This window comes from Myotis yumanensis, unplaced genomic scaffold (assembly GCF_028538775.1).
Source record: "Myotis yumanensis isolate MYYU_CA2020_CCGP unplaced genomic scaffold, mMyoYum1.0.hap1 SCAF_5, whole genome shotgun sequence".
NCBI classification, from domain to species: domain Eukaryota; kingdom Metazoa; phylum Chordata; class Mammalia; order Chiroptera; family Vespertilionidae; genus Myotis; species Myotis yumanensis.
The window spans coordinates 42,465,740-42,477,800 of NW_027223756.1; the positions used below are offsets into that span (position 1 = coordinate 42,465,740).

General features: G+C 40.1%; 1 protein-coding gene and 1 non-coding gene across 2 annotated transcripts in view; one reads left to right on the top strand and one right to left on the bottom strand.

Annotated features, from left to right (window-relative positions):
• LARP1B (La ribonucleoprotein 1B) overlaps positions 1-12,061 on the top strand; it is a 92,034-nt gene that overhangs the window by 57,493 nt on the left and 22,480 nt on the right. The window contains 1 exon segment of the mRNA XM_070415166.1: positions 5,148-5,271. Within this exon segment, the coding sequence (XP_070271267.1) occupies positions 5,148-5,271 (124 nt within the window).
• On the bottom strand, positions 1,419-1,554 carry LOC139011910 (small nucleolar RNA SNORA42/SNORA80 family). The gene has a single exon (XR_011471720.1). It is a non-coding gene; the product is annotated as a small nucleolar RNA SNORA42/SNORA80 family (small nucleolar RNA).

A 12,061-nucleotide genomic window follows, 5' to 3' on the forward strand; every position in this document is an offset into this window, starting at 1 on the left:
CTCTGACCGGGAATTGAACTGTGACTTTCTGGTTCATGGGTTGACCTGAGCCATGCTGGCTGGGCTGTACCTCACTATTTAAATTCCAACCATAGTCTTTTGCATAAGCCAGTCCCTTTTTTTTTTTTTTTTTTTTTTAAATCTTTATTGTTCAGATTATTACATTTGTTCCTCTTTTTTCCCCCCATAACTCCCCTCCTTCCAGCTCCCACCCCACCCTCCACCCTCACTCCCCACCCACTGAGTTCATCCATAGGTGCATGATTTTTGTCCAGTCTCTTCCCGAATCTCCCATTCCCCTTTCCCCCCCAAGAATAGTCAGTCCATTCCCTTTCTATGTCCCTGATTCATTATAGTCACCAGTTCATTCTGTACATCAGGTTATTTATTCACTTGATTCTTAGATTCATTTGTTGATAGATGCATATTTGTTGTTCATAATTTGTATCTTTACCTTTTTCTTCTTCCTCTTCTTAAAGGATACCTTTCAGCATTTCATATAATACTGGTTTGGCGGTGATGAACTCCTTTAGTTTTTCCTTATCTGTGAAGCTCTTTATCTGACCTTCAATTCTGAATGATAGCTTTGCTGGATAAAGTAATCTTGGTTGTAGGTTCTTGGTATTCAGCACTTTGAATATTTCTTGCCATTCCCTTCTGGCCTGCAAAGTTTCTGTTGAGAAATCAGCTGACAGTCGTATGGGTATTCCCTTGTAGGTAATTGAGCCTCTTTCTCTTGCTGCTTTTAAGATTTTCTCTTTGTCTTTTGCTCTTGGCATTTTAATGATGATGTGTCTTGGTGTGGTCCTCTTTGGATTCCTTTTGTTTGGGGTTCTCTTCGCTTCTTGGACCTGTAAGTCCATTTCTTTCACTAGGTGGGGGAAGTTTTCTGCCATTATTTCTTGAAATAGGTTTTCAATATCTTGCTGTCTCTCATCTTCTGGGACTCCAATGACTCTGATATTAGTCCGCTTAAAGCTGTCCCAGAGGCTCCTTACACTATCTTCACACTTTCGGATTCTTTTTTCATTATGCTTTTCCAATTGGGTGTTTTTTGTCGAATCTTTGGTTTGATTCTTGCACTCCTCTGGTCTGCTATTGGGTATAATATTCTTTATTTCAGTCCGTGTATGCTTACTTTCTAATTTCTTTATCGTAGCATCGAGGGTCTCATTAGTTTTCGTGAGGCTCTGCACAAATTTATGGCAAGCCCTCAAAATTGCGATTCTTAGCTCCATATCCTCCATTTCTGTCATGTTTTTTTGTCTCCGCATCTTTTATGCTTACTTGGTGCACCCCCTTGTGGTCTCTGTGCGCAGTCTTGTTCTAGCGAAGCCTTAATTGTTGTAGTTAACACTAGAGGGATTTGACCATCAGGCCGACTCAGCCAGTCCCTTATTTAATCTATTTCCCCCCCTCGCTGTGCAACTCACTTCATTGCCTGCATCCTATAGGCAAAGGCCAGGCAATGGTTCAAGGCCATAGTTTGCTCTGGCATGGGGCACCATGGGAGAGACCTAGGGGGATGGGCCTGGTGTAAATCCAAACCCATGCAGAGGTCCTAATTTTAACACACATACTTAAATACGGTAGCTGTATACTAAACTAACTCCTTGCCAGAGATTCATTTAATATGCTGAGTGCTTGCTGTGTGCCAGACCATAGTGGGAGCTGGAAATGTGGTAGTGAATATGATTGACTGTTGAAAATATAACTTCCAAGTAATTCATAATGGTGATGTTGGTGGGAGTGAGGTGGATGGATAGAGATAATTAAGCCAGAAAATCTAGATAACTACCATTATTGACCATGGAATTTAGTTATGAACCTCTTCTTAAACAGGAAAGAAGAAACTTATTTTATGGCCCAGGCTATGGTGTATTGTAGTGGAAGATTTTTATCTACACTTGGAAATAATTTGTAATTTGCAGTTACTGGTGTAATGTTCTGCAGATGTCAGTCCAGATTGTTTGATGATGGTGTTCAAATCTTACAGACTTTCTGTCTGAATTACTGAAAGAGGATGTTAAAATCCTCAATTGTGGTTGAAATTTATTCTTTTAGAGCTGTCAGTTTTGCTTCATGAAATTTGCAGTACTTATATGTATATTAGATGTAATATGTTTCTTTTATGAGATGTAATATGCATACATACACTTATATACATATATAGTTATGTATTCTTGATGAATTGATTCTTATCAGGAAATGTGCCTCTTAATTTTTTATAATGCTCTGTCTTAAAGTCACCCTGTCAGTTTTCTTTCATCTCCTTAGTTTCAGTCTGTATTGCCTTTATTTTAAAGGGGAGTTACTTAGAGACATTGTACAATTGGGTCTTAATTAAGTTTTAATAAGTTTTTTGTGACCTCTGGGATTATTCAAGCACTTTATAATATTTCATTTTTCTTTTTTGACTTCTTGTTTATGCCTTTTAAACATTTTAAAAGTGTTTACTCTATAGCTAATAGTATGCCTCCTTAACTTTTCAAAATCTATTTAGAGCCATTATTCTACTACTTTTTACATCTCGCTTGACATTTAATACTTTTTGGCTTACAAATATGTAATTTATAATTATAAAAATATAATTCCATTACCTTTGTGCTATTGTTGTCATATCCTTTTACATATATTATAAATTGTATCTTAAAATATTTTGCTTCAAACTAACAGGTTTTTTTTAAAGGAAATTGTAAAAAACAAAAATCAGCCTTTTATATTTACCTCTTTTATTCATTTCCATAACTTGTTTCTATCTGATATAATTTCCCTCTTAGCCTGAATAGCATTGTTTAGCATTTCTTATACTGTAGGTCTGTTGACAACAAGTCATCTCAGCTTTGATTTACCTGATAATGTGTTTATTTTACTCTGATTTTTGAATGATATCTTTACTAGATAGGGACTCTAGATTGATAGTTTTTCCTTTTGCCATTTTAAAGATGATATTCCATTGTCTTCTGACATTTACTGTTTCTAATAAGAAGTCAACCATTATTTATATGGTTGTTTCCTTGTATGTAATGTGTCTCCTACCACACTGCTTTCAAGTTTTCCACTTTACGACTAATTTTCAGCAGTTTAACTATGATGTGTCTCAGAGTGATGTTCTTTGAGTTTACCCATTTTATAGTTAACTGAAATTCTTGGACCAATAATTTATTTTTCTTCAAAATTGGAAAATTTCAGTTATTTCTTACTCTTTAAAAAATTTCTAAAAAATGTTTTTTAGCCAAAACCGGTTTGGCTCAGTGGATAGAGCGTCGGTCTGCGGACTAAAGGGTCCCAGGTTCGATTCCGGTCAAGGGCATGTACCTGGGTTGCGGGCACATTCCCAGTAGGGGATGTGCAGGAGGCGGCTGATCGATGTTTCTCCCTCATCGATGTTTCTAACTCTCTATCTCTCTCCATTCCTCTCTGTAAAAAGTCAATAAAATATATTTAAAAAAAAAAAAAAAAAAAATGTTTTTTATTTCAGAGAGAGGAAGGGAAGAGAGAGATAGAAACATCAATGAGAGGCTGCCTCCTGCATGCTCCCTACAGGGGATCAAGCCCACATCTTGGGCCTGTGACCTGACCAGGAATGTAACTGTGACCGCCTGGTTCATAGGTCGGCTCTCAACAACTGAGCCACACTGGCTGGGCTTTTTATTTATTTATTTATTTATTTATTTATTTATTTATTTATTTAAATTTTAGGACTTTAGTTAAACTATTTGATGGTTTCACAGACCCCTGAGATTTTTTCTGTTTTCTTACATTTTTTTTCCTCTCTGTTTTATAGATTGGATTATGTCTATAGTTCTACCTTCAATTTCACTAACATTTGTCTACCATCTTCACTCAATTTTTAAGCTCATCCAAATATAAACTTTTTGGTTCTACAATTTTTTTTTTTTGTAGATTCCTTTTTTTCTGCTGACATTTCCTACCTGTTCATTCATAAAGACCATAGTTTTCTTAAATTGTCAAATATAAATATATATTTTATATAAATATATAACAACTAGAGGCCCAGTGCACGAATTCGTGCATGGGTGGGGTCCCCCCGCCTGGCTGGCAATCAGGGCCAATTGGCCGGGGGGAGGGACTGTGGGAGGTTGGCTGGCCACAGGAGGTTGGCTGTGGGAGTGCACTGACCACCAGGGGGCAGCTCCTGCTTTGAGCATCTTCCCCCTGGTGGTCAGTGCATGTCATAGCAACTGTTGAAAGTCGCTTAGGCTTTTATATATATAGATTTTAGCCCCGGCTGGTATGGCTCAGTTGGTTGAGTGTTGTCCTATGCACTGAAAGATTACCAGTTTGATTGCTGGTCAGCACACATGCCCAGGTTGTGGGCTCAATAGGGGGCATGTAGGAGGCAGCCATTTGCTGTTTCTCACATCAGTGTTTCTCCTCTCTCTCTCTCCCTCCCTATCTCTCTAAAAAGTCAATTTAAAAAACATATTAAAAAAATGTTTTTGAGTCCTTGTCTTAAAATCCAATGTTTGAAACATCTGAAAAATAGTTTCTATTGACTGCCTTTTTTCTTGACAAAGATATATTTTCCTGTTTCTTTTCACAACTAAACTGGATATTGTAGCCATCCTATATAATAAAGAGGTAATATGCAAATTGACAATCACAAGATGGCGGTGCCCACATCGGGGGTGGAGCTGGTTGCTCCGGAGTGGTGATGGGGCCTGTGTCCCACTTGGGGGAAGCCAGGTGTGGTTTGTCAGCACCAGGTCTGTGGTGCTGTTTATTTTTAAATGCTCAGTGTGTATCATGGCAGCTCCTGCACTGAGCATCTGTCCCCTGGTAGTCAGTGTGCATCATAGCTACCTGTCGGATGGATAGATACTTTGTTTTTTATTTAGTAACCTCTATAATACCCTAGTAATCTTGTGTGTAAATGCTCAGCAAATTTAATTAGAATGAATGCTCTGTTTTAATTATATATAAAGTATAATATTTCAGGGTTCTCTATGCCTCTTTAGACTCTGAATATTAATTATTATTAAGTAGAATGCTAGATTCTTTATTAGAACTTTTTTTTATTCTGTTGCAATATAAAAACTCATTTTTTGAGTTTGGTATCAATTATTGTCTGTTAGTTATGCTATTAGCCAGTTTAGTAATTAGATTCCTCCATTCTACTTCAGCAAGAAGTTGAGAACTTTAAGAAGCTAAATCTCATTAGTAAAGAGCAGTTTGAAAACCTAACACCTGAACTTCCTTTTGAGCCAAACCAAGGAGTTCCTGTAGCACCTTCGAAGTCCAGACAAGGTATGTAAATCTGCTTTTGTGTAAGTGTCTGAATTCTATTAAAGCAGTTCTAAATTGTTTTTAAAGTTTGCTCCTTTATTTATAAAAACTTTTAGATACCTGGTAAAAGGCTAGAATTTTAAAAGTCAACTTTTTATTTATCTTTTGGTGAACTTCAAAACATTTTAGAGACCTAAAAATACAGATTCTAAGAATGGTAAGATAGCCTTGTAGTAAACGGGCAGAATTTGAATCCCATTTTACTCTTAGTGAATAGGCAGGTAATTACATAGGTTACCTAGGAGTCATCTGTTATAACACCAGACTGTCTCAAACCTTGCTTATTTTTTTTAAGTAGGCAGAATCAGTTGGTCCTCTATGTGTCTCTTTTGATTTTGAGATTGTGGGAATGTTTTTCTTCTTAAACTTAGAAAAATTTTCACTGACTTGCTGATTTAAAAAAATACCCCACTAGTTCATTCTTTTGCTTTAAGATCTTAGCTTTGTATGGAAATCTAAATACATTTGGAATAATCATAAAATTAATCTGACTTTTTCAAGGCAAGTGTAAGTGATTTTGTTATAGTCTTTTCTTGAAGTCAGGTTAAAGAAAAACTTTTAATTTGGAAAACTTAAAACCTATACAAAAGTAGAGCACATTATCTAATAAAGCCTCTGTGTGTGTATTACCTAACTACTAGTTACTTTATTAGACCATTGCCAATTTTGTTTCATCTCAACTCCACCTGACACTTGATTTTTTTTAAAGCAAAATCCCAATCATATTATTCATATTTTTTCATTTCTAAACATTTCTGTATGTGTCTTTAAAAATATAAGGAATAACCCTAACCAGTTTGGCTCAGTGGATGGTCGGCCTGCAGACTGAAGGGTCCCAGGTTCGATTCTGGTCAAGGGCATGTACCTTGGTTGCGGGCACATCCCCAGTAGGGAGTGTGCAGGAGGCAGCCGAATCAATGTTTCTCTCTCATCAATGTTTCTAACTCTCTATCCCTCTCCCTTCCTCTCTGTAAAATAATCAATAAAATATATTTTAAAAAATAGATATAAGGAATATCTCTTAACATAAGCAGCACTATTATCACATCTAAAATTAACAGTAATTTCTTTTTTTTTTAATAATATACTAGAGGCCCGCTGCACAGAATTCATGCACGAGGGGTGGGGGTGGTCCCCTCAGCCCATCCTGCACCCTCTCCAATCCGGGACCCCTCGGGGGATGTCCGACTGCCTCTTGTAATCCAGGACTGCTGGCTCCTAACTGCTCGTCTGCCTGCCTGCCTGATTGCCCCTAACCACCTCTGCCTGCCTGATTGCCCCTAACCACCTCTGGCTGCCTGCCTGATAGTCCCTAACTGCTCCTCTACTGGCCTGATCACCCCTAGCTGCTGCCCTGCTGGCCTGATTGCCCCTAACTGTCTCTGCCTTGCCCTGCAGCCAGGACCCAGGATTCCTTCCTCCGGCCAGTTGCAGTCACCTGGGACTCGGGCTTCCCTCCCTCTGGCCAGCCGCAGGCATCCAGGACCCAGGCCAGCTTTGCCTGGGCCAGCTGCAGCTGCAGGGGACTGTGGGCGGGCGGCTTGTCGCTCTACCGGGCCACAGGTGCAGCCGCTGGCGCCCGGGACCACGGGGCGGGTGGCTTGTCCCCCTCCCGGGTCACAGCCCTGGCCACTGGTGCCCGGGACCACGGGGCATGCGGCTTGTCCCTCTCCCGAGTTGGGCCGCTGGCACCCGGGACTGCCGGGCGGGTCGCTTGTCCCTCTCCTGGACTGCAGGCGCAGCCACTGTTGCCCGGGACCGCGGGACATGCTGCTTGTCCCTCTCCTGGGCCATGGGTACAGGCTCAGCCGCTGGTGCCCAGGACTATGGGGTGGGCAGCTTGTCCCTCTCCCAGGCTACAGTCTGGCTGGTCCCCATTCCACTCTCACGAGCTCATTTGTGCCTGGCTGATCCCCATTCCTCTCTCCCCAGTGTTGAGTGTCAGAGCTGTGACAGTGTCATGAGGGTGTGATGACCATTTTCATATTAGCTCTTTAATATGTAGGATTTTTATTGATTTCAGAGAGGAAGGAAGAGGGAGGGAGAAATAGAAACATCAATGATGAGAGAGAATCACTGATAGGCTGTTTCCTGCACACCTCCTGTTGGGGATGGAGCCCATTACCTGGGCATGTGACCTTGACTGGAATTGAACCTGGGACTGCAAGCCGACGCTCTATCCACTGAGCCAAACTGACTAGGGCTAAAATTAACAGTGATTTCTTAATATAGAATACTTAGTTTTCAAATTTCCTCATTCATCATGTTTTTAAAAAATGATATCCATGTAAGTTCCAAACAATGTAATAGGTTGATATGGCTCTTTTAGTCTATAGGTTCATATTATTGTTTTTCCTTGCAATTTATTGTTGAAGAAATGGGATTGTTTATACTGTAGAATTTTTTTCACATTCTGGATTTTACGGATTGCATCCTAATGGGTTCATTTAACCTGTTTTCTGGTCCTGAATTTTCAATAAGTATTATTTTGCTACAAAGGCTTGATCATATTGAGAGTTAAATTTTTGCATTTGATATATATATATTTAAAATCTTTTGTTTTCGTTGATCTATACTTTATTTTTCCTAGTTGTACTATTTTCAGTTCTAATCTTTAATATTTCTGCTTGGTTTGGGTTTATTTTGCTACTCCTTTTCTAGTTTGTTTGTTTGTTTCTTTCTTTCTTTTTTTAATTTTAATTAAATCTTTATTGTTCAGATTATTACATTAGTTACTCTTTTTTCCCACCATAACTCCCCTCCACCCAGTTCCCACCCCACCCTCCGCCCTCACTCCCCACCCACTGTCCTCATCCATAGGTGCATGATTATTTTTTTTTTTATTATATAAATCTTTATTGTTCAGATTATTACATTTGTTCCTCTTTTTTCCCCCCATAACTCCCCTCCTTCCAGCTCCCACCCCACCCTCCACCCTCACTCCCCACCCACTGAGTTCATCCATAGGTGCATGATTTTTGTCCAGTCTCTTCCCGAATCTCCCATTCCCCTTTCCCCCCCAAGAATAGTCAGTCCATTCCCTTTCTATGTCCCTGATTCATTATAGTCACCAGTTCATTCTGTACATCAGGTTATTTATTCACTTGATTCTTAGATTCATTTGTTGATAGATGCATATTTGTTGTTCATAATTTGTATCTTTACCTTTTTCTTCTTCTTCCTCTTCTTAAAGGATACCTTTCAGCATTTCATATAATACTGGTTTGGCGGTGATGAACTCCTTTAGTTTTTCCTTATCTGTGAAGCTCTTTATCTGACCTTCAATTCTGAATGATAGCTTTGCTGGATAAAGTAATCTTGGTTGTAGGTTCTTGGTATTCAGCACTTTGAATATTTCTTGCCATTCCCTTCTGGCCTGCAAAGTTTCTGTTGAGAAATCAGCTGACAGTCGTATGGGTATTCCCTTGTAGGTAATTGAGCCTCTTTCTCTTGCTGCTTTTAAGATTTTCTCTTTGTCTTTTGCTCTTGGCATTTTAATGATGATGTGTCTTGGTGTGGTCCTCTTTGGATTCCTTTTGTTTGGGGTTCTCTGCGCTTCTTGGACTTGTAAGTCCATTTCTTTCTCCAGGTGGGGGAAGTTTTCTGCCATTATTTCTTGAAATAGGTTTTCAATATCTTGCTGTCTCTCATCTTCTGGCACTCCAATGACTCTGATATTAGTCCGCTTAAAGCTGTCCCAGAGGCTCCTTACACTATCTTCACACTTTCGGATTCTTTTTTCATTATGCTTTTCCAATTGGGTGTTTTTTGTCGAATCTTTGGTTTGATTCTTGTGCTCCTCTGGTCTGCTATTGGGTATAATATTCTTTATTTCAGTCCGTGTATGCTTACTTTCTAATTTCTTTATCGTAGCATCGAGGGTCTCATTAGTTTTCGTGAGGCTCTGCACAAATTTATGGCAAGCCCTCAAAATTGCGATTCTTAGCTCCATATCCTCCATTTCTGTCATGTTTTTTTGTCTCCGCATCTTTTATGCTTTCTTGGTGCACCCCCTTGTGGTCTCTGTGCGCAGTCTTGTTCTAGCCAAGCCTTAATTGTTGTAGTTAACACTAGAGGGATTTGACCACCAGGCCGACTCAGGTGCATGATTATTGTCCAATCTCTTCTTTCACCCCCACACCCCTTTCCCGCCCCCCCCAAAAATAATCAGTCCATTCCCTTTCTATGTCCCTGATTCTATTACAATCACCAGTTCATACTGTTCATCAGATTATTTATTCACTTGATTTTTAGATTCACTTGTTGATAGATGCATATTTGTTGTTCATATTTTGTATCTTTACCTTTTTCTTCTTCTTCCTCTTCTTAAAGGATACCTTTCAGCATTTCATGTAATACTGGTTTGGTGGTGATGAACTCCTTTAGCTTTTTCTTATCTGTGAAGCTCTTTATCTGACCTTCACTTCTGAATGATAGCTTTGCTGGATAAAGTAGTCTTGGTTGTAGGTTCTTGGTATTCATCACTTTGAATATTTCTTGCCACTCCCTTCTGGCCTGCAAAGTTTCTGTTGAGAAATCAACTGACATTCGTATGGGTACTCCCTTGTAGGTAACTGACTTTCTTTCTCTTGCTGCTTTTAGGCTACTCTCTTTGTCTTTTGCTCTTGGCATTTTAATTATGATGTGTCTTGGTGTGGTCCTCTTTGGATTCCTTTTGTTTGGGGTTCTCTGCACTTCCTGGACTTGTAAGTCTATTTCTTTCACCAGGCAGGGGAAGTTTTCTGTCATTATTTCTTCAAATAGGTTTTCAATATCTTGCTCTCTCTCATCTTCTGGCACCCCTATAATCTGGATGTTGGTACGCTTAAAGCTGGTCCCAGAGGCTCCTGACACTATCTTCGTATTTTTGGATTCTTTTTTCATTTTGCTTTTCCGGTTGGGTGTTTTTTGCTTCTTCGTATTTCAAATCTTTGACTTGATTCTTGCGACCTTCTGGTCTGCTGTTGGGTGTCTGTATAATATTCTTTATTTCAGTCAGTGTATGCTTAATTTCTAGTTGGTTCTTTATCACAACATCGAGGGTCTCACTAGATTTCTTGAGGATCTCACTACATTTATCAGCCGTCTCACCAGTCTTTTCAAGGGGCCTTATTAAATTTATCGGCGGCTTCTAGACAGTTCTTTAAAGACCTTAAAAGTGTGGTTTTGAACTCTATATCCAACAGTTTGCTTTCCTCCAATTCTGTCATTTGTGTCCTGTTTCTATGTCTCGGCATTTTTTATGCTTTGCTGTGTCGATAGAGTGCCTTTCTGTGCTAAGTGTCCCAATTACCTGAGGTAGACACTCTTGGTACACCCCCTTGTGGGCTTTGTGCACAGTCTTGTTGTAGTTAAGCCTTGATTGTTGTAGTTATCACTGTGAGGAATTGACCTCCAGCCCGATTGGCTGTGAGAATCAGCTGTGTCTGCAGTGGGAGAACTTCTGTGCTGGAGACACCCCTCTGGGGCTAGACTTGCTTCAATGGGGCTTTGGTGCTCACTGAGTCTGCCCCCTGAGTGTGTCTTTTATGGTTCCACGGAGCTGCAAACTGGATGTTCCCAGCCTGACCTCTGGGCTTCCTAGCTCCTGGATCTCTAGGGAGGTGCTAATCTAGCCTTTGCCTGAGGCTATCCAGCAAAAGCCTCCCTGCAGGGCTTGGGGGGGGCGGGTCCCACGGGATCAACAGGGCGGGGTTAGCAATTATGGCTGCTCTCAGTCTTGCCCTCAGAGGCTCTGCTTCTCAGTGTCCCGGTAATCGCTGCAAGCACCTCGGAGAGAAAGCTGCCCTAGGGTTCTGACCGATGCCAGACAGTCCTGCTTCTCCTGTATGAGTCTGGGTCCCTAGAGATTCGCCCGGAACTGGAGCTCAGAGCCTGAGACTCCCTCCCGATTGAAAACGACAACCGCGCCCTCAGCCGCCAGCCCGCTCCGCATGCACTCCGAACCTTAGTATTTCACTTCAGCACTGTGCCTCCTCTGGGTCACGGTATGCTTTTCTCTTTCCTCCTAGTTGTAGAACTTCCACTCAGCCAGCCTTCCTGTGGTTCTGGATGATGTCCGTTCCGTCTTTTAGTTGTATTTTTGAAGTGGTTGTTTGAGGCAGCAAACTTCGGTGTTTACCTATGCCGCCATCTTGGTTTCTCCCCCACTCCACATTTTAATCTGTTGGTGTCGTGGGACAGCGTTCTGTTGGTGAGACTAGAAACGTAATCAGCGTTCGGGTTATAACGTCCTCCTTCCTAATCGGCGTTCGGGTGATAATGTCCTCCTTCCTAATTGGCTTCTTTCCTATTATAAGCAATTAATACTATACATTTTAAGCATTGTTTAGGTGTATTACACCAATTTTGATATGAAGAAGGAAATTTATATTATTGCTATGAGACTTTTCTACTTAGGTATTTAATCATACATATTTTTCTTTAAGCACTCTTTTAACTGCATTTTACAAATTTGATATGTTATATTTTAATTTTTCTTTTCTTCAAAGTATTCTCATTTCTCTTGAAACTTGCTTTTTGATCCATGGATTATTTACGAATGTATTAATTTTTGAGTGATTGGAAATTTTCCTTTCTGTTATCCATCTTACTGATACATTAGTTATTTTTCTCCAGTTGCTTTCAAGAATTTTAAGTTTTAAGGATTTAGAGTGTGATGTGTCTGGGCTATTAATATCTTCAAAAAGCTTTTTATCTCTGCACTCTTTCTCTCTCCTAGACTTTATGACTGGAAAAGCAAAAATTTTGC